This window comes from Prunus avium, chromosome 8, assembly GCF_965620075.1.
Source record: "Prunus avium chromosome 8, drPruAviu1.hap1.1, whole genome shotgun sequence".
Classification (NCBI taxonomy): Eukaryota; Viridiplantae; Streptophyta; class Magnoliopsida; order Rosales; family Rosaceae; genus Prunus; species Prunus avium.
The window spans coordinates 34,575,932-34,603,443 of record NC_142291.1 but is presented as its reverse complement, the minus strand read 5'-3'; the positions used below and the strand labels follow the sequence as shown (position 1 = coordinate 34,603,443).

Genomic DNA, 27,512 nt, shown 5'->3' with positions numbered 1-27,512 from the left:
AAGACTCAAGCTACATTCAAAAGGTTCAACACCAAAACAAAGCCTTCCACGGAGCAACTTATTTTTTCCTGTAATGCACTTTCAATATCTTTACTTGCTTTCCTAGGAGTAGTGGTAGATTGTAAGGAAAATCCATTCATCAATATATCATACGACCCTTGATTTTCAAGGCGCCGGAGCACCATCCTTGTTGTTCGTTCACTCACCCCATATATCACACGACCGTCGCTCCCTGAGCAGCGCGCCGGAGCACCGCCCAAAACCCACCACCAACACCATCACTCAACGGCCTTGTAGTTCAGGCCGTGAACCTAACAGCCGAGACCAGTTCCTCTCTCGGCTACAATCGTTTGACTAGGAAGACAGATCAAACAGGCGCACCACTTATCCATCCAACACTCATCAACACATCGACGCACGGTAAACCGTGCTGGCACGCCCGCGCACAAACCGCACCGCACCCAAAAGCAGGAAACCCCGTGTTAACGCACATCCCCTCGGCCCGGAACTCCAGGCCGTGAGATTTGCGCGGCAGACACTTTTGGCACGCCCGGTGGGACCCTGTCAAACAACTTATGGTGGAAACTAGGGCACATGCAAAGCTCAAAAACAAAGCGGTCGAAATGACTTCTGAGACTCCTGAGTCCACCTCACCAATCACAAGTATTGAGACCGAACATACGGTCGGGATCTCGGCCGGCGCTCCAGTAACGACGGATCGCACAGTCGAATCCATGCAAGAACATGCAGTGGTGGAGGAACTGATGTCCAAGCAGGCCTACAGGATAGAAACATCCTTCATGGCCGCGATGGACAGGTTCTCCTCGGAACTGCGAACGCTCTTTCAAGAGAGGATGCCGGTGGCCTCGCCAGCAACACCTCCCAGAGCCGGACCGAGGAGCCAAGAGCGCGACAGAATTGAGCCTTACGGCGAAAGCAGCAGCCTCGGCGTCTCGGCCCATACCCAAGCATCAGGCTACGGTCAGCATTCTTTGCCACCAACAAACAGCTGAGGGCAATCCCAGCCCGTGTGGACGAATTCTGGACCAACCTACTCGGCTGAGACAGCGCGCGGACCGCTCCACGCTTTGGCCATATCACTAGGACACGACAGCTTTACGCATCCCGCGATCCACCCGCTCGGCTCAGTTCATACTGCCGCCGTCCACACCCATCCTGGCCCAAGCAACGCGTCCGCCGTATCGTCACAACAGTACGGTCAGGGCAACCTGACCGTCTCACCACCTTTGCAGGCGTCGTCGTGTCCATTGGGCTCTCACTTTCACTATGGGTCGGCCGTTCCGGCAACAACGCATATGCACCTTGGCCAAACCCACGGTGCTCATATGGCATCAACTAGCTCGGTTATCCCGGCCGAGCCCTTGGTTCAAATGGCCCAGCAGGCAAGGCCTCAGAACGAGGTGCTACAGGCCACGCGGCCATATGCAACCCAACAGGAGGCACCAGCTCAAGGGATCCGGCTCGAAGACGTCCGGTGGATGATCGAAGACGGCCTAGCTCAGAGGCGGCCGGACATGCCAAGATATACGAGGCCGTACCCGCAAGAAATTGACCGGATTCCCCTTCCCCGGAACTATCGATTGCCAGAGTTCATGCTTTTTTCTGGGGATGGGCAGACCTCGTCCATTGAACACATCGGCCGTTTCACGGCCCAGTGTGGAGAGGCCAATTCGGACGCTCAGAGACTCCGACTATTTGTTCATTCATTGACCGGCGCGGCGTTCTCATGGTTCATAAACTTTCCGCCGAACTCAATAAGGGATTGGTCTGATTTGGAAAGGGTGTTCCACGAACATTTCTACCAGACAAACCGAGAAATAACGGTCGCCGAGTTGGCAAGAATGAGCCAGGCATCGGACGAATCACCTCGCGATTACCTACAGCGGTTCAAGACATGTAGGAATTGGTGCCGCACGAACCTACCAGAGAGGGAGTTCGTCAAGATGGCCGAGGAAGGATTGGAATTCGAATACCGGAAGAAATTCCAGGAGATCGAATTTCGGGACATGCATGACTTGACCAACAAGGTGGACAGATACGCGTCCTTGTTGAAAGAGGAGATGCAGAAGAAGACGGCCTCAAAGGGAACCTACTATAGGAATCCCATCGTCAGCTACGCCGAAGCAGACGGCTCCGCAGAGGCCGAGGGCAATGAGGTCGAGATGAGTTCGGCCGAAGTCAACATAGACAAACCCTTCGTTTGCAGAGGGCTTGTTAAAACCGACAATAGCCACACAAAGGTCCCTGACGCCAAGTTCGCGACGCGGGAAACGAAGGCCTACACTTTTGACTTAACAAGGGCCGAGGCTATCTTCGACTTGCTGGTGGCCGAGAAGAAGGTAAAATTGTCCTTCGGCCATAAGACCCCGAAGCCCGAAGAACTCAAGGGAAAAACGTTTTGCAAGTACCACAGTTCTTGGTCTCATAACACCAACAACTGTGTTGTCTTGCGAGACGTTATCTAGAAATTGATAGAAGAGAAGAAGCTCCAGTTTCCGGAGAAGGCGGCCATGCAGGTCGACTCCAAGCCATTCCCTCCACCTGTCGTTAATATGGTCGACGCCCAATACCCGGCCGAGGATAGAGGAGTTCGCGGTTCGGCAAAAGGAAAGGAGCCTTTGACCGAACTTGAGCCGGCCCTCTGCGAACGATGCAAGTGTAAGATCGGCCAGCCCGGGCCGCAGGAGAACAAGAGGAAGGCTGCCGAGCCATCTCGAACGACCGTAAAAAGATTCGGTGGTCAGTACGGTCGTCAGCCGACCAACAGAGCTGTTTTCAGCCGACTAGGGCCACAAAACCCCAGCGCCTCGGCCAGCCACGAAGAAGAGGCCGCTACAAGGTCGATAAAAACGTTCAAACCACCAGTCATAAAGGATGACCGTTGGTACCATGCACGGCCTGGGGGCAGGGCCGAACCACTGACGAAAACCCAGCTGAGAAGAATGCAGAGGCAGGTTCAGCAGGCCAGGATGCAGACAACCGAGGTCGAGGGCTTCAAACGCCAAAAGAAAGTGGCAACCGCTGACGGGCTGTCATCCAAACCAATTGTCTCCCCGGCCGTGAGGGCAGACAGCACCAAGCCTTTGAAGGCGTGGCGCCCTAGGCAAGACGAAAGGCCCCGTGGTTCGTCGACCATTTCAGCCCAGCCAAAGGCCGCGGTCATAGAAAGAACGGACGAAGGTGTCGTCGACATCTACCACGGGAGGGATCCTCCTTTTTCGGCCAACGGTCTGTCCTTCCTCAGAGAATTCCATAAGGGCCATTCGGCCGTGGATCTGTACGGTATGACCCCTGAGAGCCGAGAAATCGTAGAATTGGCCCTCAAGAACACAAAGGCAGAAGCGCTCCTCATCACCAGCGGTTCTGACTCGGCCATTAAGGCCGTATACCAGGCAAACAGGGAGTCCTGAGCAAGAGGCCTGCGAAGTTACCAGCCCGACCTCGGCGGATTAGAGGCTAAAATCCCCTTCAGCAGGGGCGATTTGGAATATCTCCACCGGTACTTTGCCGTGACGCCGGCAGACACATTCTTTGGTCTGACGACTGAGGAAAAGGGCCGAGTAAGCCGCCTGGACGATTATCTAGCGGCCAGGGACGCATTGGCAGAGGCTAGACGGGCCCTCAAAAAGGAGGTCGAAACCTCAGAACCCCCTGAGGTCAAAGCGTCCGCAACCGATAGTCCGAGGGCCGTGAGGCTTATGGACGAGGGTTTCGGAGATCCTCTCTTCGGGCATGAGGCCGAGGATGACCCCACAATAGGAATCTCCGATGAAGAATATGAGGGAATCCTCGGGATGGTCGAGGAAACGGCTCTCGCCAAAGACGGCTCTGAGACCGAAGAAGAAGCCGGTAGGGGAAACCCGCAGGAGCCGGAGGAAGTCGGCATTAACATGGTCCTGGTGCTGCCATTCGAGTTTTCAGCCCCAGGGGGGCAGACCAGCAGCTTAGAGGATGACGTGCCCGAGGAGCAGTTTGATCAGAGACCAAAAACTAAGGAGGAAATGCTGGCCGTAACGTTTAACGAAGTAATACCAAGAGACGAGCCGAACAAATACCGGCACTTGAAGCCGTTGTATATCTCGGCTCACATAGAGGGTGTGCCCATATCCAAGGTTTTCGTTGATTGTGGGGCGACGGTCAACATCCTTCCTTATTCCTTAATGAGAAAGCTGGACAAGTCGAAGGAGGACCTCATCCCCAGCGACGTGGTCATGAGTAGTTTTGTCGGCGATAAGTAAAAAACCATTGGCGTATTGCCCTTAAAGATTACCGTGGCCGATCAGACGAGGGTCGCGGCCTTCTACGTGGTCGAATCAAGCGTCGACTACAACGTATTACTCGGCCGTGATTGGATCCATCAATATGGGTGTATACCGTCTTCCCTCTTCCAATTGTTATTCTTCTGGGACGGCCAAAAGGTGTCCATACACCCGGCCGACGAGAAACCATTCGAGGCCAACGCCGTGCAAGCTCGGATTTACTACGACGATGTTGGATGGGTTGTCCTCACCGGCCACGATGCAAACGGCCGACCAACCAGAACGACGGCCCAGAAAGTGCTGGAGTTAGGCGCCGAGAATATCCGACAGGATTCGGCGCGCGAAGTATTGATCGACCTCACCAGTCTTTAAATGACGGACAAGGCCACTAAAGAAGAAGGGGCAGCAGCCGTGAGGGATTTGGTCGAGCGACTGCTGGAACACTGGGCGGCGGAATCCTTAAGGCCAAATTCACCGATTAACCTGATCGAATTCCTCCACGAAGCGGACGCACCGGACGCACTGACTTTGGACGACCTAGACACGGCGCCCGCCGAAATGGAGGATGACTACCCTGAAGTCTAGGACCCTTTGTTAGAAATTAATGTAGGATCCGAGGCCGAACCACGGCCTCTTTTTGTAAGCCATCTATTGGATCCTAAGTTAGCAGCCGAGGTTATCGGCTTGCTCCATGAATATAAGGATTGTTTTGCTTGGGATTATCATGAGATGCCTGGGTTGCCAAGAAGTTTGGTCGAGCACGAATTAAGAATCAAGGAGGGGTTCAAGCCTTTCCAACAGCCGCCAAGGCGTTTCTCGACCGAGGTACAGCTTAGGGTCAAGTAGGAGATTGAACGGCTCCTTAAAGCTGGCTTCATACGAACGGCCTGGTACGTTGAATGGCTGGCCAACATTGTACCAGTTTTGAAGAGGTCTGGGGCTTTGAGGGTTTGCACCGATTACCGAAATCTGAACCTCGCGACCCCCAAGGACGAATATCCCATGCCTATGTCAGATCTCCTGGTGGACGGAGCCGCAAAGCACGAACTCCTGTCTTTCATGGACGGCCATGCGAGTTACAACCAGATTTTTGTGGCCGAAGAAGATGTTCACAAAACGGCGTTCAGGTGTCCAGGAGCAATCGGAACCTATGAGTGGGTGGTCATGCCGTTCGGCCTGAAAAATGCCGGCGCAACATACCAGAGAGCCATGAACCTTATTTTTCACGACCTTATAGGCCGAACCGTTGAAGTCTACATCGATGATGTGGTTGTAAAGTCCCCATCCAGAGCTGACCACGTAGGACATCTTCGACAAGCTTTTGACCGGATGCGAGCGCACGGCCTAAAAATGAACCCAAAGAAATGTGCTTTTGGTGTCACCGCCGGGAATTTCCTCGGTTTCTTGGTTCACCAACGAGGAATCGAGGTGGATAAAAATAAGGCTACGGCCATTATGGTGGCCCCTCCGCCGAGGACTAAGAAGGAGCTCCAATCTTTCCTCGGTAAGGTGAACTTTTTACGGCGTTTCATATCCAATCTGGAGGGAAAAATACGGCCGTTGTCTCCCTTGCTCAAACTCAAAGACACGGAACGGTTCGTATGGGGGGCAGAGCATCAGGCGGCCCTCGATGACATTTCGGCTTCAGAGGGCTCTATCGGCTGTCTGCTGGCTCAGAACAACGAGTCAGGACGCGAGCAAGCAGTGCACTATCTAAGCCGCACCCTCAACACGGCCGAATTGAACTATTCACCGATCGAAAAACTATGCCTAGCCCTTTATTTCGTGGCCACCAAGTTGCGGCATTATATGCTTCCTTCGGTTGTTCAAATCATCTCTAAGACCGATCTCATCAAATATATGCTTACCCGGCCGATCATACGCGGCCGAATTGGGAAATGGACGATGGCATTGTCCGAATTTACTTTTCAATACGTGGCTCAGAAATCAGTCAAGGGTCAGGCTTTGGCTGATTTTCTGGCTCATCACACGGCCCAGGGACAAGAAGAGGAGTTGGAGGTCGAGATCGGTATGGCCCGCATGGAAAAGAATTTTTGGACCATGTACTTTGACGGTTCCAGCACCGAGGCCAGGTCAGGAGTCGGAGTTGTGATTGAATCTCCTCAAGGGCAGAAGTGGCAGTTCGCTTTCCAACTCGATTTCAAATGCACTAATAATCAAGCTGAGTACGAAGCGCTCATCATCGGTCTCGAGATTTTGAAAGAAATGAAGGCAACCCGTGTTTTGGTCTACGGCGACTCTCAACTAGTGATTAACCAGTTAACTGGGGAATACCAATGCACGAGGGAGAATTTGGCCATGTATTATGTGACGGCCCTCAACACGGCCGATGGATTTTCTAGAATTTCCTTTGTTTATATACCGCGCACCGAAAACGGCGAGGCCAATGAGATGGCCCAGGTAGCGTCTGGCGTGAACATCCCAAGCACCGACCATGATCGCGTGATAAGAATTGAGAGGCGTACCTTGCCGGCCTTGGCCGAGCGAGGAATGACAGCACAAGTGTTTTCGGCCGACATCACCGACGAGATCGACACGGCCGAAGCCGACTGGCGCTACCCCGTAGTGAAGTATCTGCGTAACCCTTCTGGCAGCCATGAAAGGACTACACGGTTCCAAGCTCAGTGTTATTTGATTTATCAGAATGAGCTGTACCGAAAGGGATCAGATGGTTTGTTACTCCTATGTCCCAGCACCAAGGACATCAAGGTCATCATGAACGAATCTCACGAGGGGATTTGTGGTGCTCCCCAGTCTGGGGTTAAGATGAGGTGGTTGGTTCTGGGGCACGGCTATTACTGGCCGACCCTTTTGAAAGATTGCATCAAGTATGCGAGGGGATGTATCAAGTGTCAAATCTACGGCCCCATACAAAGGGTACCGGCCGAAGCCTTTCACCCGGTTACCAAACTGTGGCCATTCAGAGGGTGGGCCGTGGACATCATCGGCAAAATCCATCCGGCCGCATCCAACCAACTGTTCGGTTCATTTTTACACATGATTTATCATGTTATTCACCCATTATTTTGAGTTAGTTCTTGACATTTTATCGCTTTTTACTTCCTTTTTGTGTTTTCATAGGTTTTACCTTGGTTAGAATGAAAATGAGCTAAAAGTGCATTATTGGTTATAAATTCTGATTTTGTTCATTTTCGTAGGTCAACTTCTTGGCCTGTGATCAACATGCTCTGGTGCTCGGATGAGGTGAAGATCTTCATGAAACTTGTTCCAATGGATGTTAACTACAACATATCCATATTTGAGCTCCATTGAACAAGTATTGCCTATCCAACCAATCCAGCATGTTACCACAGCTCTGGAAATCCGAATTTGGCCAGCTTTTACCTCCTTTGTGTCATCTTGATTCTTCTTGTTACCATAACTCTTGGTAACAAGAAATTACCTTTGTAAATGAGATATTTTCTGAAGCATTTGGCATCTTTGTGAAGTCAAGACTTCATCATGGCAAAGGGGACAAGGGCAAAGGCTTTAAGGAAAGTATGAGTTTTATATTATATTTGTGAGCTGGAAATTGATGGGCAATGGAAAGTCAATTGCAATCTGAAGTGGGAGAGGTTTTGAACGTGGGAAACCTATTCATTCTATTATTCTACACATTGAGAGCAGATTTTGGAGAGCTTGAAGCAAGGAGAAAGCCAAGGTGCAGCCAAGCAAAGTGGAGAAGAAAGCTTCCACCATTGAAGACCTTGAAGCTTTCACCATTTTCTGAAAATCTGTAAACTCTTTCTAATTTCATTTTGAGTTTGTATTTGAAATAAGTATGAGCAACTAAACTCCATAGCTAGGGCTTAGGTTGAAGCCCTAAACATGATTACCTTATTGTTTTGATGCTTGAGTGTATGAATTTCTAGATATTGTTGATGAATTCCAATTCACCAAATTAATCTATCCTTGATGTATGTTCTTCTTTGATTGATCACCTTTGAAAGCATGCTTCTTGAGATTGTTGGGATTATGTGTATCTTCATGTTATCCTAAGCAATAAATGGATGAAGTAAGAATCATCCATGTGAATTGGTTTCTTGAATACCTAATGTAAACACCATGCTATTAGGATTCTTGTGATGTTCATATTCTCTTTGAACTTAATGGGTTCTCCTTGTAATTGAATCGAAGTACGAACCATACCTAGGTTCGGTTATGGGGAGGGCACAAGTATTGTAGCACGAACCATGCACTTTACGTATATTAGAGAGAATCAATGCGTCTTGAGCCACGACCAATGGTCTTGATTGCGAACATCTTCATCAACACGTTTAGAGTTCATCACTTGAGTATTCATGAACTTGGGTAGAATTGTTTAGGGTGGATTCCGAAACCCTAGTGTTTGTTACATTTTGATTTCACATCTTGATAATTCATCTCTGCCATTCTCATTTAAATTCGAAGTCCATTTACTTACATGCAATAGAAATAGATCACTTGAACCAAATCAAACCCCCCCCCCCCCAAATGTGTGTGTGAGTTGCGTGTTCGACACGTTATGTGTCTTTGTTACTGAATTTTATTTGTTTTCGTAATTGTTTTGGACTTTTGGTCCGCGCTGTGTTCTTGCATTTTCTGTGCCGAATCCAACCGTATAAAGAACGTGAATTTTGGACGTACGGTTGGAAAGTTATAGGCAAAACACTGGATAGAGGTCGAAACTGGAAAAACAGAGAAAACGACTCTGCCCAAGAACGACCGGTCGCTAGTGTCTCACGACCGGTCGCTCAGCACACAATTCTGAAGTTTCGACTCTGTACTAAAACGACCGGTCGCTTTTACCTCACGACCGGTCACCAGACAAAAACGACCGGTCGCTCTTGACTAACGACCGGTCGCTGTTCACTGTTCACAGCACATTTCTTTTTTTGTTTTGTTTGTTTCTTTTACGTTTCTTTTACATTTCTTTTAGTTTCAAATTTGCATTTGTGCATTGTGGTGTGTTAGTTAAGTGTTCTCTTTGTACTCGAATTAGAACTTATAGGCAACCGACAAGTTCTTCGTGGGATCGACCCCGTACTTACATAATCTATACTTCGATAGATTCGTGCACTTGCGGGTATTTTTAATTGGTTGTTTGCACATTAAATTGTGTCCTTTTAGGAATGCAACAATTTTTGGCGCCGTTGCCGGGGAACTGGCACGGTTGCTTATATGTTTTGTTTGAGTATATTTAGAGTACTTAATTTTATTTTCATTTTTCTTTGTTTGTCGTTTCATTTTATTTGAGTTTGTTTTTGTTTCTTCTTATTGCAGGAACACTCTGTTTATGTCCCTTTTGAATTTGGATATTTCATTAGATTGCACAATAGAAGATATCCAAGCTCAAGCTTTGAGAGAAAGGAACATCCAACTAGCTGTGTCTACTCCATTGCCTTTGTCATTCTCACCGTTTTCATCATCACCAAGCTCACCAAAAGTCGAGTCACCTCCACCGTCACCAATGGCAGCCGCAGCTGGAATTGTGGAACTTACTATGCAAGAATACTCTTCTCCGCCAACAACTGGACAACCATCTTGCATAGTATATCCCACATCCACTTTGGAAAACTTTGAGTTGAGATCGGGCATGATACACATATTGCCTAAGTTCTTGGGAAATCCTGGAGAAAATCCTAATGCACATATCCTAGACTTTGAGGAAGTGTGTTCCACAATAAAGATCGAAGGCATGAGTAGTGATGAGATAAGAATGAGACTTTTCTCATTTAGTTTGAAGGATACATCAAGGGAATGGCTTCACTATCTACCTCCAAATTCCATCACAACGTGGACGGATCTTGCTACAAAGTTCTTGCAACATTTTTTCCCAGCACAAAGGACAAATGAACTCCGAAGTCAGATTACTGGAATTCTGCAAAGGCCGGGAGAAAGCTTCCAGGATTATTGGGACCGTTTCAAGAAACTTCTAATCATTTGTCCGCATCATAATGTACAAGCTTGGCTTCTAATGCAACACTTCTATGAAGGACTTTTTGAAGCGGATCAAAATAATGTGAATGCAGCTGCTGGAGGAACTATAATGACCAAGACTCCAACACAAGTGCGAGAAATATTTGATCTTATTGCTGCAAATGCTCGCCAATATAATTCAAGACAAAAACCAGTCAGAAAAGGGGAATCCTATGATGTAAGTACCCTTTCTAGTATGGAAGCTCAGATTGCAAACCTAACCAACATGGTGAAGAAATTGGCACCGGGATCATCCAAGGTTTGTGCATTTTGCTCCACAATTGGTCATGACACTGAGGATTGTCCCTTGGCACATGAGGAAGCAAATGCAGTGGGCTCATTTCAGAGAAATCAGTGGCCTAAGAATGATCCTTTCTCACAAACATACAATCCGGGGTGGAGAAATCATCCAAATTTCAGGTGGAGTGACAATTCGAATGTTCAACAAGGGCCAACTCAACCACCTCAAGGGCCAACTCAACCACCTCAAGGCCAACAACATACTCGCCCATCTCATGGTCAAATGCACTACTACAATCCACCACAACCACCACCTCAACCACAATCTACAGGAAAATCTTTGGAAGAACTTGTTGCTTCCATGGCTAGAAACACAGATAGTTTCATCACTGAGACAAAAAGCTACATGCAGAGGAATGACACCCACATGCAGAAAACGGATAAGGCCATTACCAATCTAGAAAATCAAGTGGGGCAAATCGCTACAGCTTTGAGTCAAAGGGAACCTGGTATGATGCCTAGCCAACCAGTGATTAATCCAACTGGGCATGAGCATGTTCAAGCAGTTACCTTGAGAACTGGTAAGGTAATTGGTGAAATTGTTGGTTCTAAAAATTTGATTCATAATGTTGATGACATGCAGGTTGAACAAGTAACTGAGCCTAAAGAAAAGGATGAAAGCAACAAAGAGAAAGATAAACAAGCAGCTTCTTCATCCGAGTGGATCCCAAAGCATGAACTTGCAAGAAGGGCAAGAAAGGAGAAGGTAAGTCGTGAACCTACTGATGAAGATATCTTACGTGCTCCTTTTCCTCACAGGCTTATGAGTTCCAAAAAGATTCAACAAGCCAAAGAAATATTGGAAACCTTCAGGAAAGTGCAAGTCAATATTCCTCTCTTGGATGCAATCAAGCAAATTCCGAGTTATGCAAAGTTCTTGAAGGACCTTTGTACCAACAAGAGGAGATTCCAAGATCATGAAACGGTTGCACTAACGGAAGAAGCTTCTGCTGTTTTGCAAAGGAAGCTCCCTCCCAAATTAAAAGATCCAGGAAGTTTTACAATTCCTTGCATTATTGGAGATAAATTGTTTGACAAAGCTTTACTTGATTTAGGTGCTTCAATTAATCTGATGCCTTATTCTGTTTTTGAAGCCCTTAACTTAGGTGATCTTAAACCAACTTCTGTCAGCATTCAATTGGCGGACCGATCAGTGAGATATCCAAGAGGAATTTTGGAAGATGTACTTGTGAAAGTAAATGATCTCATTTTACCAGCTGACTTTTTGGTGCTAGAAATGGAAGAAGCTCCTATTTCGGGTGCGGATCTTCCATTGATTCTTGGCCGCCCTTTCATGGCCACTGCAGATACTGTGATCAATGTTCGACAAGGAACATTGACAATGACAGTTCAAGGGGAAACAATAAAGTTCAAAGTATATGATGCCTTCAAACTCCCCAATGATGAACATGAATGTTTTCGTATTGATACATTGTGTCATATTGTGCAAAATACATTTAATAGTACTCATGGTACAGATTCATTAGAAAAGGTGTTGACACAAAATCCTCAAGTTGCTGAAATTGTTGACGATGAGTTACTTGAGGCTGTGAAATTCCTTGATGCATGTCCAGCCATACCACGTAAGTACACTCCAAATTTTATACCTTTGCCAGTCAATACTGAAAAGCTTGTTCCTTCTCTTGACAGGGCACCCGAGTTAGAGCTCAAACCATTGCCATCCCACTTGAAGTATGTTTATTTAGGTGAAACAGAGACATTGCCCGTGATTATTGCTAGCAATCTCAATGTGGAAAATGAACAGAAGTTGATGCAAGTGTTAAGAGAACACAAGGGAGCAATTGGTTGGAGTATTGTGGACATCAAGGGAATAAGCCCAACAAGATGCATGCATAGAATTTTATTGGAAATTGATTCCAAACCCACAAAGGATGCTCAACGCAGGTTAAATCCAATCATGACAGAGGTAGTCCGAAAAGAAATTCTGAAGCTATTGGATGTGGGTATAATTTATCCTATTTCCGATAGCAAGTGGGTAAGCCCGGTCCAAGTGGTTCCTAAAAAGTCAGGAATAACTGTTGTAAGAAATGAGGAAAATGAACTTATTCCTTCTCGTGTCAAAACGGGATGGCGTGTTTGTATTGATTATAGAAAATTAAATACCGCCACCCGAAAAGATCATTTTCCATTACCATTTATTGACCAAATGCTTGAACGTCTTGCAGGTCACAGTTACTACTGCTTCTTGGATGGCTATTCAGGATACAACCAAATTGCCATCGCTCCTGAAGACCAACACAAGACGACATTCACATGTCCTTATGGTACCTTCGCCTACCGGCGTATGCCATTTGGATTGTGTAATGCCCCGGCCACCTTCCAACGATGCATGATGAGTATTTTCTCCGATATGGTAGAAAAATTTATTGAAGTATTCATGGATGATTTTAGTGTGTTTGGTCATTCATTTGATTCATGCCTTAACAACTTGTCTTTAGTTTTGCAAAGATGCCGGGAATGCAACTTAATTCTCAATTGGGAAAAGTGTCATTTCATGGTACAACAGGGAATTGTTTTAGGTCATGTGATTTCCAGTCAAGGCATTGAGGTTGACAGAGTCAAAGTTGATGTGATAAGCGGTTTGCCACCTCCCACATCAGTGAAAGAGATTCGATCCTTCTTAGGACATGCCGGGTTCTATAGAAGATTCATAAAAGATTTTTCTAAGATCTCTCGACCATTGTGTAGCTTGCTTGCCAAAGATGCAAATTTTGATTTTAATGATGAATGTTTGGCAGCTTTTCAAAGGCTCAAAACTCTTCTCACAACTGCACCTATCATTATGCCTCCAAATTGGAATTTACCTTTTGAATTAATGTGTGATGCATCTGATTTTGCAGTTGGAGCTGTATTGGGACAAAGAGTTGAGAAGAGATTGCATGCCATATATTATGCAAGCCGTACCCTTAATGATGCTCAGTTGAACTATTCAACTACTGAGAAAGAGCTTTTAGCTGTAATTTTTGCTTTAGAGAAATTTCGTTCATATTTGATAGGCTCTAAAGTAATTGTTTTTACTGATCATGCAGCTTTGAAATATCTCTTGGCAAAGAAGGAAGCAAAACCAAGATTGATACGATGGGTTTTGTTGCTCCAAGAGTTTGATATAGAAATCAGAGATAAGAAGGGATCGGAGAATGTGGTAGCTGACCACCTTAGCCGATTGATCACTAACTCCAATACCGAAGAAGACACTCTTCCTCTTCGTGAATCCTTTCCTGATGAGCAACTTTTTGCATTACAAATTTCTGACCCATGGTATGCTGACATTATCAATTTTCTTGCTACACGAAATATACCAAGGGACTTGTCAAGAGGTCAAAAGGACAAATTATTGAAAACCACCAAGTCCTATGTGTGGGATGACCCATATTTGTGGAAGTATTGTTCAGACTCCGTGATTAGGCGATGTGTTCCCGAGACCGAATTTCAGTCCATACTCACATTCTGTCACTCGAACGCATGTGGTGGCCACTTTGGAGCCAAGAAGACAGCATTAAAAGTTTTGCAAAGTGGATTCTATTGGCCAAGCTTGTTCAAAGATGCCTCACAATTCTGTCTATCTTGTGATAGGTGTCAACGAATGGGTAACATTTCATCTCGAAATCAAATGCCTTTAAATCCAATTCTGATTGTTGAAATATTCGATGTTTGGGGAATAGATTTCATGGGTCCATTTCCTTCATCTTTTGGAAATCTATTTATTCTACTTGCGGTTGATTATGTTTCAAAATGGGTGGAAGCAATTCCAACCAAGACTAATGATGCGAAAGTTGTTCTTAGCTTTCTTCGAGCCAATATCTTTTGTAGGTTTGGAACACCGAGGGCCATCATTAGTGATGGGGGATCCCATTTTTGCAACCGATCATTTGAGACCCTACTCAAGAAGTATGGCATAACTCACAAGGTGTCCACCCCCTATCACCCTCAAACTAGTGGACAAGTGGAGATTTCTAACAGAGAGGTGAAGCATATATTAGAGAAGACTGTTGGTCCTACTCGAAAGGATTGGTCTATGCGCCTTAACGATGCTCTCTGGGCCTACCGAACTGCCTACAAAACTCCAATCGGTATGTCTCCATTTCGCTTAATCTTTGGTAAACCTTGTCATCTACCTGTCGAGCTTGAACACAGGGCCCTTTGGGCAATTAAGAAGTACAACTTCGACATGAAGGAAGCAGGAGATATCAGAAGGTTACAACTGAGCGAACTGGACGAGCTTCGCCATGATGCTTATGAGAACGCAAGAATTTACAAAGAAAAAACAAAGGCGTTTCATGATAAGCATATCATTAGAAAGTCGTTTGAAGTAGGGCAAAGAGTATTACTCTTTAACTCTAGGTTCAAACTATTTCCAGGTAAGCTTCGTTCCCACTGGACTGGCCCATTTGTTGTTACTAATGTCTATTCCTATGGTGCAGTTGAAATCCGACCAATAGGCATAGGAAAGGAATTCAAAGTTAATGGGCATAGGTTGAAAGTCTACCACGAAAATGTTTTGCATCAAGAAGATGAAGTGCTCCACTTCATTGATGTACCTGCTATGGTGCAAAACTGAGTTGGGAAGGTAAGTCCCAAATTAATTAAATTTTTTTTAAAAAAAAAAAAAAAAAAAAAAAAAACCCAAAAAACGACCGGTCTCTTTGCACTTGCGACCGGTCGTGAGTCGCGCAAAATAAAATTTTCAATCTGTGTACAAACAACCGGTCGCTTTTGCCTTGCGACCGGTCGCTCGTTGGTATTTTGGAAGAATTAGACTCTGCCTAAAAACGACCGGTCGCTTTTGCCAAGCGACCGGTCGCTCTTTTGGTTTTCTGAGAAAAATTGAATCTGTTTAAAAGCGACCGGTCGCTTTTGCCTTGCGACCGGTCGCGCTTCGCGAATTTCTTTGTTTTGAATCTGTTTCAAAGCGACCGGTCGCTTTCCACTCACGACCGGTCGCTCGTCGCGATTTTTTTAAAAAAACCGTTCCTTTTCTTTCTTTTCTCTCTTCTCTCTCCTCACTTCTTCTTCTTCCCAGCGACACAACTCTTCTCTCCTTTCGTTTTCTCTCTTCTCCCTCCCTCTACCTCCCTCACAACCCACCCTAATCCTAACCCAAATCACACTTTTCTCACTTAATTTTTCGAGTAGAATCCGTTTTTGGCTTCTATTCCTTGAAATTTCAAGTGTTTTCATCAATTTTGGAGGATTTTCAGTTAGGGTTACTGTTCACCCAAGGTAAATTTCGAATTTTTCTTTGAGTTTTCCTTTGATTTTCTTAATCTAATTGCTTTTCTTATTGTTTGTTCGTGATTCTAACTTGTTTTTCTTTGTTTTTGTTGTTGATTGTGGTTTGTGGTTGTGTTGGTGTGATTTTGCTCAATTGGGTATGTTTTTCTCACTCTCAATCTCTTATTTGATTATTGTTGTTGTTATTTGTGTTTATTATTGAAATTTTGTCATTATGGGTGAATGTTGGGAATGTTGTTTACATTTTGGAATTTTGGCATATTTGTGCATTGTGATTGATTTGTTGAATCGTTCGAATTGGTGCATAATTGAATTGTGGCAAATTTTGGCTATGTGCATGCATTTTGCTTTTGATATTGGTATAATTGTGGCATTTTGCATGTTTGGGAATTGTGGCATGAATTTTGTTGTTGTCTTGCTCTGTGCATTTTGGTTTATTTTCATTAGATGTCTAGAGCTAGAAAGGGTACCAGAGGGGGTGCATCTTCTTCCGGAAGTGCACCTCAACCGGAAGAGGCAATTCTCACTGCCACTGTGGTTACTGAGCGTAACCTAGATCTTAGTCCCTCCATCCAAACCACTGGACTTATTCAAGTCCGGCACCTTCTTAGGGACCGAAACCTCTTACCTTTAGCTCGTCTCTATAAAAAATACAATGAATCATTTGTGCGAGAGTTTTATGCTGCTTTCCCTAGGGAAGAGTCTAGAGACGATGTAGGTGATGATGATGTGCCCCTTAAGGTTCGGGGCAAAACTTTTGAACTATCCACCTCCATTATCTCTGAGGTTCTTCACATACCTGAGAGGGATACTGAGGAGTGGAACCAATTTTTGGGTAGGGATTTTGACATGCAAAGCGCAGCTGAAACACTTTTTTATGCTGACCCTGCTGCCTTTGCATCTCAACCCAAAAAGACTGTCCTCATTCAGGGTAAGTTGACACCCTACTTTGCCATCCTGTGGAGCTTTGTGCGCCACAACATCTACCCATCCGGCCAACGGTCGGAAATTCCCAAAGTAGGAGTCATGATCCTGAAAATTTTGCATGAGGGAACTTTTTCCCTACCTATTTGTGACATCATTTTTGAACGCCTGAAGGCTTGTGCACGTAAGAAGAACATCATATATTATCCTTGCCTTGTTAGCATGATTTGTGAACGCTCAGGTGTTCGGGCTCTTTCTACTGATATATATGTTGAGCCCATGGGTCCCATTTCGGACACTTCTGTGTCCAAGAGCATCTCTCAGAGGCGCCATGCACATGCACCTGCTCCAGTGCCGCCCCGTATGCCACCACCACATGGGCCGGCCCCAGCACCGCCATTCCCACCTGCTCCCACTGTCGACACTTCTGCTTGGGAGCCCTCTCTCCAGGCCATTTGGGACTTGCAAATGCTTCACCACCAGCAGTTGCAGCATATGAGCACCTCCATTGACGCCATTTGGACGCACCTCCAGATGCCAGGTCAACCTGGGACCTCTGCACATGATGATGATGATGATGATGGTGATGGGGATGATGATGTTCAGTAGTACTTTGCGTTTTGTACCCTTTTGAACTTTTCGTTTATTTTGTTTTTGGATTTTATTTTGAGACGGTTGTTAGTTTGTTATTTCAACTTTTATTGTTAGTTCATTTTTTTTGTTTTTTTTGTTGTTGTTTACTTTTCCTTATATTTTGTGATTATCTATCCCAATCTTTCTATATGGCATTGTTTAATTTTAAATCTCCATCAGTTTTAAACAGTGTTTCATATAAGTTTGGGAAGTGTTTTCAATTCATTAATGCACAATCAGAAATTGGGCGTGAATGCTTCTTCATTTCATAACATGTGATTACATACATACTAGTGAAAATGCGTACAGTAAATTCCTAATCACATGTTCATTGTTGCATTCTGCGCCCCCAGAGGCTTCTGCTAATTGCCTCTGTCTGTTCTTGCTTGTAGAATCTGCAGCAGCTCTACATGATCTTCGTTCCTTTTCTGCAGCATCTCTACATGCTGGTTGGCGCTGTAGAGCCGCTTCTGCAGGTCCGCCACCAGAGCTTTCAGGGCCGCCACCTCCTCACTCAGTGCCCCGCACTCTCGTGTTCTCGCCAGTAGGCGCATGCCCAAATTTGTGGCCGAGACCGCGTTGAGCACGGTTAGATTGTGGGACTCGTCCACTGCCATCTGGTCAGACCTCTGCGCCACATGCAGATGATCTGCAATTGTCAGTCTGCTGACAGTCATGCCCTCCGGCATTACTGCCCTCCGCGGCACCACCTCAGAGAAGTTTGAGGCCGAGCCATGGTGGTATGAGGAGTTTGGGAAGATAGGGTTTGGAGGAGCCCGTGTCTGGGCATTTGGTGGTGCAAGGGACAACTCAAGGTTAAGGTCATCAACAAGCATATCTGGGGATGCCATTGATTTTTCTGTCTGGGCTTTTTGATGGTTTTTCTTGAGTTTGCAGGTTGAAATGCAGGATGCTCCTTCTTTCAACCGAGAAGTGGTTTAAATAGCCATATGCTCATAAGGGAGCCGACACCACTTTGCATTTCCTGCGCAATTTGCGGTTGCGTCCGGTTAAAAGGGGAAGTATTTCTACTTTCGCTTTGCTTTCTTTTCCTCCCTGTTTTCTGGTGCATTATGTTTTGATTTCTTTTCAGTTTGTCATTTTTGTTTTATTTCAGTTGGGGAAGTGTGATTTGTGTCTTTTTCGTTTGTCGCATTCCTTTTATTCCGGTTTGGGGAAGTGCGTTTTGTTTTTCTTCTTTGTCTTTTGCAACTTTCTTTTCTTTTTATTTCCGGAAACGAGAAATTTAAAATTTTAAAAAAAATAAAATAAAATAAAATACACGGAAAGGGCAAAGACAACCAGGCACACCACTAATACATTAGAAATTATTCTTTCACATTGCTCGGTGTCTCGACCATTGGACCTTTGAGTTTAGCCCTATGGCTATCCTCTTCCGGGGCTTCACGCACAGCCTCTTGGGGCTCATCACTCGAGCTCCCAAAGATCGCACTCTTAGCTTGAGCGTACCTACTTTCGCGATCTGTTTTCTTGCGTTTACCAAGTTGGTCCAGGTCCTCCAGCTGCTTTCTCATGTCATGGGCGTAAACACTTACCATCTTTGAGAGATTTTTGTTCTCTTCCCGCAACTCCTCCAGCTGGTGTCGATTCACCTCAACTATCCTTGCCCTTTCCCTTTTTAAACTTTTAATAATACTCTGGCACTCTTCCACCATACTTCGCTCCGCCGCCAACTGACCTCTTAGCACCTCCACCTCATGGGACTTCGCAATTAGGCGATGACCCACACTTGCGACTGTTGCCGAGCTTTGCACGCTTAGTGCCAGAGCATCGCTCACGACCCGGTTGTCATCCCTTGATCCCAGAACCCGTATATCCTTGGGAGTTACTAGATTTCTAGCAACTCCAAGGGCAACATCGTTGTCCAGCAGTATCGAGTCATTCACTGTCACGTGCCCCCGTGCAGAGGCAAAGTAGGGCATCCACACTGGTGCCACTGCTTGGCCCCGAGTCTGAGTCGGTGGAGCTAGGTTGAGATCCAACGAGAATGGGTAGGAAGAGGCCATTTGAACTTTCTTTTCTTTTGTCTTTCTTTTCTCTTTTGTGTGTTTCTGAGTTTGTATGTTTTTCCCCAACTCTTTCTCTTCTTCTTTTATAGAGTTAGTTTCTACGTAACCCTAGCCACTGCCCTTCTGCGTTTTGTGCGGCCCTTACGGCCTATCCCCTTAGGTCACCTCACCTGTTCCCCAACCCCTTTAATTTCATTTCTGCCTTTCAGCGCTTTCAAGAAACAAAAGTCGTCACACCTTCCTATGAAGCCAATAATTCTGGCTTGGGAATGTGAGAGGGACCTCTGCTTGTCGACACGTCCCTCGCTTGGTTGCCCGTGACTCACAGGTGCCGAGACATCAGGGCCCACTTTTTCTATTTTTCTGAGTTCTCGCTCTTTGTGCTTCTGACTTGGTTTCTTTGTCTTATTACTTTCTTCGCTTTTGGGCTTTCGTTTGGGTTGGGCTTTCATGTTGGTTTGTGCGTTTCTTTGGGTTGGATTTCTACGTGTGTAAGACTGTTGTTAAGGCTTACTGTTTTATTTGTTTCTGTTTGGTTTCGTTTTTGTTTTTGTTTTTGCAACCGTGTTGTAGTTGTTTTTCGTGTTTGTTCTTGTACTTACTTGCTTTTTTCCCTTTAATTCTTGTTATAACGTTGTTGATGCCTGAATTCTTTAACATTGAGGACAATGTTTGTTTCTAAGTTTGGGAAGGGATAGCAAGTCTTTTTCGTTTCACTTAAATTCTTACTTTCTTTTATTTTGTTTACTTTTCTGTTTTGAGTTTTTTTTTGTTCTTAAGTCACTTTCCGGACATATATGATGAGATTGTGATGAATGTTTACATGACTTGATTGAAAATTTTGTATAAAAAAAAATAAAAATAAAAATTTGTTATTCACTAAATGGCATCGTTCTAGCATGATATGTTTGAAACCCTCTATGCACTTGCCATTTGTTTCATAATTCTCCAGTTGAGGGACTTGCATGATCCAAAGAATTGTATCAAGCATGAATTAGACTTGTATAACCATATAATGTGAGCTTTGAGCCTTGTGCTTCAATTCATGAGTGTTATACACATATTCTTACTTTTCTTGTCATCTGAGTTGTTGTTTGATCTCATTATTCATTGATTTGGTTGAGCACTTAAAAGTCACTCATTCTTGTGCAATTTGATTACATGACATTTGAGAAATGATATTAAGGCCCTCTTTGGACTGTTTGTGCCTTTCAAGCTAACCCTATGCATGCTTAAGCATGATTTTCCATTGTTAACCACCTTGAGCCTATATGTATGCCTTTTCTTTCAAGTAACCAATTTTTACTTCTAGCCTTAGCCTGAAAAACAAGAATTTACCTTTCTAAAGAACTCATGAGCTTTAATTTAGATGTGTTTTTCATGCTAAGTTTGGGAAGGGTTATTACATTTCGAAAAAAAAAAAGAAAAAAAGAAAAAGAAAAAAAAAAGAAGAAGAGTACTTCACTCAAAGGGTGAAAGAAAAGAGAAAAGTTGTGGTTAAGTGGCAATGGTTTCAAATTCAATTCCATGTTTCTTGGTTGTTCGAATGGAAGAAAGGAGTGTGAATCATAATTAGTGGAGGTATAAGGCTTTGTGGTCTAATTGATCACATATAAAAAATAAAAATAAAAATAAATGAGTGAAAATCTCAAAGCGTGATGTTTCAAAGTCTTTTAGTCAACGATTATATGCTCTTACATTGTGAGTTCCTTGGACTTTGTTGTATCCATATCCTTCATTTCTTACTCACCTTACACCCTTAGCCCCATTACAACCTATAATAAAGACCTAAATTGATCCTAAATGTCATGTGGTTGATTTGCACACATTCTATTTCTTTTAAGTGTTTGGCATCCTTCTTGAGATCATATTCATGCATGTTTTTCATCTTGCTAATTGTGAGTTAAGTCCCTTATGGTTTAACTCTATTCTCATATTTACTATTGAGTGATGCATTGTAACCCTCTTCCGAGTGATTCATTTGTGAGAGGACAACTTCGGTGAGATTTGAAGTTGCATTTGTGCTTGGTATGATTTTCGAAGTTGTGTGAAAACTGAAATTGGAGAATGAGTTGAATTTGGCCATCACACTACTACACTTTGAGCATGTTGTGTTTTGAACTCTGCTGCCTTGTGAATGATGTCCAAACTGAGTTTTTCTTGTGAAAACTTTTGAGTCGTTTGCATGAGTCGCTCTCTCTTTGGAAAGTGTTCGGAAAGTTTTGTTTCGAGTCTTGTTTTAGTTTCTGTTTTGCTCGAGGACTAGCAAAAGATAAGTTTGGGAAGTTTGTTCGGTTCATTTTTACACATGATTTATCATGTTATTCACCCATTATTTTGAGTTAGTTCTTGACATTTTATCGCTTTTTACTTCCTTTTTGTGTTTTCATAGGTTTTGCCTTGGTTAGAATGAAAATGAGCTAAAAGTGTATTATTGGTTATAAATTCTGATTTTGTTCATATTCGTAGGTCAACTTCTTGGCCTGGGATCAACATGCTCTGGTGCTCGGATAAGGTGAAGATCTTCATGAAACTTGTTCCAATGGATGTTAACTACAACATATCCAAATTTGAGCTCCATTGAACAAGTATTGCCTATCCAACCAATCCAGCATGTTACCACAGCTCTGGAAATCCGAATTTGGCCAGCTTTTACCTCCTTTGTGTCATCTTGATTCTTCTTGTTACCATAACTCTTGGTAACAAGAAATTACCTTTGTAAATGAGATATTTTCTGAAGCATTTGGCATCTTTGTGAAGTCAAGACTTCATCATGGCAAAGGGGACAAGGGCAAAGGCTTTAAGGAAAGTATGAGTTTTATATTATATTTGTGAGCTGGAAATTGATGGGCAATGGAAAGTCAATTGCAATCTGAAGTGGGAGAGGTTTTGAACGTGGGAAACCTATTCATTCTATTATTCTACACATTGAGAGCAGATTTTGGAGAGCTTGAAGCAAGGAGAAAGCCAAGGTGCAGCCAAGCAAAGTGGAGAAGAAAGCTTCCACCATTGAAGACCTTGAAGCTTTCACCATTTTCTGAAAATCTGTAAACTCTTTCTAATTTCATTTTGAGTTTGTATTTGAAATAAGTATGAGCAACTAAACTCCATAGCTAGGGCTTAGGTTGAAGCCCTTAACATGATTACCTTATTGTTTTGATGCTTGAGTGTATGAATTTCTAGATATTGTTGATGAATTCCAATTCACCAAATTAATCTATCCTTGATGTATGTTCTTCTTTGATTGATCACCTTTGAAAGCATGCTTCTTGAGATTGTTGGGATTATGTGTATCTTCATGTTATCCTAAGCAATAAATGGATGAAGTAAGAATCATCCATGTGAATTGGTTTCTTGAATACCTAATGTAAACACCATGCTATTAGGATTCTTGTGATGTTCATATTCTCTTTGAACTTAATGGGTTCTCCTTGTAATTGAATCGAAGTACGAACCATACCTAGGTTCGGTTATGGGGAGGGCACAAGTATTGTAGCACGAACCATGCACTTTACGTATATTAGAGAGAATCAATGCGTCTTGAGCCACGACCAATGGTCTTGATTGCGAACATCTTCATCAACACGTTTAGAGTTCATCACTTGAGTATTCATGAACTTGGGTAGAATTGTTTAGGGTGGATTCCGAAACCCTAGTGTTTGTTACATTTTGATTTCACATCTTGATAATTCATCTCTGCCATTCTCATTTAAATTCGAAGTCCATTTACTTACATGCAATAGAAATAGATCACTTGAACCAAATCAAACCCCCCCCCCCCCCCAAATGTGTGTGTGAGTTGCGTGTTCGACACGTTATGTGTCTTTGTTACTGAATTTTATTTGTTTTCGTAATTGTTTTGGACTTTTGGTTCCTATTGTGTTCTTGCATTTTCTGTGCTGAATCCAACCGTATAAAGAACGTGAATTTTGGACGTACGGTTGGAAAGTTATAGGCAAAACACTGGACAGAGGTCGAAACTGGAAAAACAGAGAAAACGACTCTGCCCAAGAACGACCGGTCGCTAGTGTCTCACGACCGGTCGCTCAGCACACAATTCTGAAGTTTCGACTCTGTACTAAAACGACCGGTCGCTTTTACCTCACGACCGGTCGCCAGACAAAAACGACCGGTCGCTCTTGACTAACGACCGGTCGCTGTTCACTGTTCACAGCACATTTCTTTTTTTGTTTTGTTTGTTTCTTTTACGTTTCTTTTACATTTCTTTTAGTTTCAAATTTGCATTTGTGCATTGTGGTGTGTTAGTTAAGTGTTCTCTTTGTACTCGAATTAGAACTTATAGGCAACCGACAAGTACTTCGTGGGATCGACCCCGTACTTACATAATCTATACTTCGATAGATTCGTGCACTTGCGGATATTTTTAATTGGTTGTTTGCACATTAAATTGTGTCCTTTTAGGAATGCAACACCAACACGCTTGGATTTTGGTGGCGACCGACTATTTCACCAAATGGGTCGAGGCCGAGTCCTATCGGTCGATATCCAGCGCGCAGGTGGTCAAATTCTTTGACAATCACATCGTTCATCGGTTCGGTATTCCAGAAACTATCACGACCGACAACGGCCCGGTATTTGCATCGGCCGAGACCCGGGAATACACCGAAAGAATGGGGATCAAATTGATCCACTCAACACCTTACTACCCTCAATCTAAGGGACAGGCCGAGGCATGTAACAAAGTAATCAAGGGCATCCTAGAGAAGATGATCGAGGAAAAACCTAGGGCGTGGCACGACTTACTCCCCGGAGCCCTTTGGGCTTACCGAACCTCAAAACGGTCGGCCACGGGCACATCTCCTTACGCCTTAACCTACGGTCACGACGCCATCGTCCCGATGGAGTTAAAGGTTCGGTCTCTCCGTGTGGCCGAGCAGCCTGAGCATGAGGGGGGGGTTATGCACAAGCCATGGCTCAGGAGTTGGAAGATTTGGAGCAATCTAGACTCGATGCCTATAACTTGATGCAGGCACAAAAGCGAATCGCGGCGAGGGCTTACAACAAAAGGGTTAAGCAAAAAGCTTTCGCCGAAGGCGACCTAGTATGGCGAGCCGTGCTTCCTATTGGGACAAAGGACCCTCGGTTCGGCAAAGTTTCGCCCAACTGGGAAGGACCGTTCATTATCGAACGAATTCTTGGCCGAGGTGCATTTCAGTTAAGGGATAGAGATGGGGAACGGCACAACTTGCCGATCAACGGCCAGTATTTGAAGAGGTATATCCCGTCATTATGGGAGACGGCCGCAGAAAGGTTATAATATTTGCGAACATCAAAGTGGAGTATGCAATATAACAAAGACAAAACTAAAGGAAATCATACTTCATTTTATTCATTTAGGTTGAAAAGGGGGGTGCGTTTACAAAGAGACGGCCAGGTCCTGGCCGAGTACAAACACACATAAGAAAAATCACATCCTAAAATTTACGCGCTTCGGCTCCTTGGTCCTTTTGTAAGACAATCAGACGCCTTCCCCCGAGGCAGGACCTTCGCCACCTATATCGTCATCAGCCACGGCCAGCCTGCACCCAGGGCCTCACTCCAAGCCGTGGAAGGCGCATGGACCGTCACTCCGGACACGGAAGGCCACTGCCACTCCAGCCGTGGTAAGCAGTCGCCATTCCTGCAGTGGCAGCGGCCGTCGTTCAGGCCATGATAGGGGCCATCACTCTGGACATGGTAAGCGGTCGTCATTCCGGTTATGGTAGGAGCCATCACTTCAGCCTTGGTGAGAGCCGTCACTCCGGCCATGGATGTGACTCGAGTATTCGGTCGTATAAATTCGGCCACGTCGAGGTCATTATCCCAGATCTTCTCACCCTCATCAAACTGCCAAGACAACTGGGGAAGAACAGTATGAACCTTCGAAGAAAACGAACTCAGAAATCTTGGGAGCGTGAAGGGAAATGTGAAGGAGTTTGGGTTTTATACTGGCGCTGGAGTTCAAAACAGAGGATCTCGAAAGATGAAACGGCCTGACAGCGCACTCAGAGCACGCGAAGTTATGACAGTGACCGTCGTTTCATTTGACGAGGCGAAGCGACGCCCTGGGCAATGATGGCCTGCACGACGTGCTTGAGGCATTAAATGCGCCGACTGGCCTGCGCATTTAATGCCCCAGTTGTCGATCACTTCAGAAAGGAATGCAAAGGGTCCATCCCTTGGAATCCATTCGGCCCCTACCCGTGCCGAGGCCGAAGAATCCAGGGATGTGGGGGCAATGTTTGTGCCTGATAAATCACGGCCATGAGCGACCGAAGGAGCCCTTTCTCTCGGCCCTGGCACTTGTTAGCAGAAGCTGAAACGCAGCGTTTCGCCAGGGTATTTCGCCTTCCTAAAAATAAAAGAGGAAATGCCAAGGCATGATCATCTCGGCCTCAAGCGTAAGCTGAGGCCGAGGTCGAACAAAATTGCGGCCAAAGCATTAAAGGCAAATCATCACGTGACAGCAGGGTCCCAGGCTTCATTTAATGAAGTAGTGCCTGTTTAATGCAGCGAACCCATTGGCCACAAAGAGGCATTTAATGCATGAGGGAAGGTGGGAAGTGACTGAAGTCAGGATTTGGTGATGAGGATCAGAGTGATTTGACGTGGACATTCTCACAAGAATTCTGACAGCTTGAGATATTGGTTCACCAGCTATCCAGGCCATAAATGTGTCTCCACGGCCAGAGGTTCAGAACCCACGATCGAGAGCGGCGGCCGAGATTCACCAGGATTTCTGGGGTCACACCACCATACTTCACGATCCCAAATGTCGATTGGACTGCCCACTTGCGCTAATCAGACTCCACTATGCGTAAATTCAGCCTCGATTACTCATCCAGGGACTCTTCCTATAAATACAAGACTCGAGCTACATTCAAAAGGTTCAACACCAAAACAAAGACTCCCACGGAGCAACTTATTTTTTCCTGTAATGCACTTTCAATATCTTTACTTGCTTTCCTAGGAGTAGTGGTAGATTGTAAGGAAAATCCATTCATCAATATATCATACGACCCTTGATTTTCAAGGCGCCGGAGCACCATCCTTGTTGTTCGTTCACTCACCCCATATATCACACGACCGTCGCTCCTTGAGCAGCGCGCCGGAGCACCGCCCAAAACCCACCACCAACACCATCACTCAACGGCCTTGTAGTTCAGGCCGTGAACCTAACAGCCGAGACCAGTTCCTCTCTCGGCTACAATCGTTTGACTAGGAAGACAGATCAAACAGGCGCACCACTTATCCATCCAACACTCATCAACACATCGACGCACGGTAGACCGTGCTGGCACGCCCGCGCACAAACCGCACCGCACCCAAAAGCAGGAAACCCCGTGTTAACGCACATCCCCTCGGCCCGGAACTCCAGGCCGTGAGATTTGCGCGGCAGACAGTAAGTAAATCCTTGACAATTTGATTGAGTGTTGGGAGAATGTTTAGTTTTTCTCAACTTGTTTTTGTGCATTCCACTTATGCAATTAGATTTGACATATTCAATTACTGCATTTCTATCTGCCAATTGGAGTTTTGTAAATTCAATTGCGTGGAAAGTGTTATTGTGACTAATTCAATTTTGGGCTTCTTAGATGTAGGTCCAATTTTGTTAAGATATAATGGATGCAGGACATCAATATTAACTCCTCAATAGAAGTCCTCCAAGCCAATGCGTGGATAGATAAGCAATTGATTTGTCTTTCCTTTTTAACATATTTACTTCTAGTACCATTAAATAGAAAAGGAAAACAAAGCAACACATCCCAGCAATCATGGCGACTCTTACAATCATACTCATTCTCAATCTCTGTAGATTTCTTACATCAGTAACGGATTTTTTTTTTTGGCATACAAATTATGGGAACCTGGTGGAAAACACCTACGTGTTGCCTTGGTAGCATTACCATAGTAAGCTTAAAATGTCAAAAAATGTCCTCCTTGCAAGAATTGATCTCCGAAGAAAGACTTGAACTTGGAAAAAAAGTACACAAAAAGCCAAAAACAAGTGAAACATAGAGAAAGACTTGCACCAGATTAATCTATAGCTATGCTCCCTATACACATATGCCATGATCGAAAAAGTTACGATTTTTCCAACCACAAGGCTCAA

The 27,512-nt window shown here is 44.7% G+C and overlaps 1 protein-coding gene and 1 non-coding gene across 2 annotated transcripts; one reads left to right on the top strand and one right to left on the bottom strand.

Moving 5' to 3' along the window:
* Positions 1-6,692: 6,692 nt before the first annotated feature.
* LOC148292632 (uncharacterized) lies at positions 6,693-17,235 on the top strand. The gene is made up of 3 exons (XM_088245882.1): positions 6,693-6,879; positions 16,369-17,019; positions 17,051-17,235. The coding sequence occupies exons 1-3, from the start codon at positions 6,693-6,695 to the stop codon at positions 17,233-17,235; spliced, it is 1,023 nt and encodes a 340-aa protein (XP_088102008.1).
* On the bottom strand, positions 10,135-10,241 carry LOC148292633 (small nucleolar RNA R71). The gene has a single exon (XR_015827241.1). It is a non-coding gene; the product is annotated as a small nucleolar RNA R71 (small nucleolar RNA).
* Positions 17,236-27,512: the final 10,277 nt, after the last annotated feature.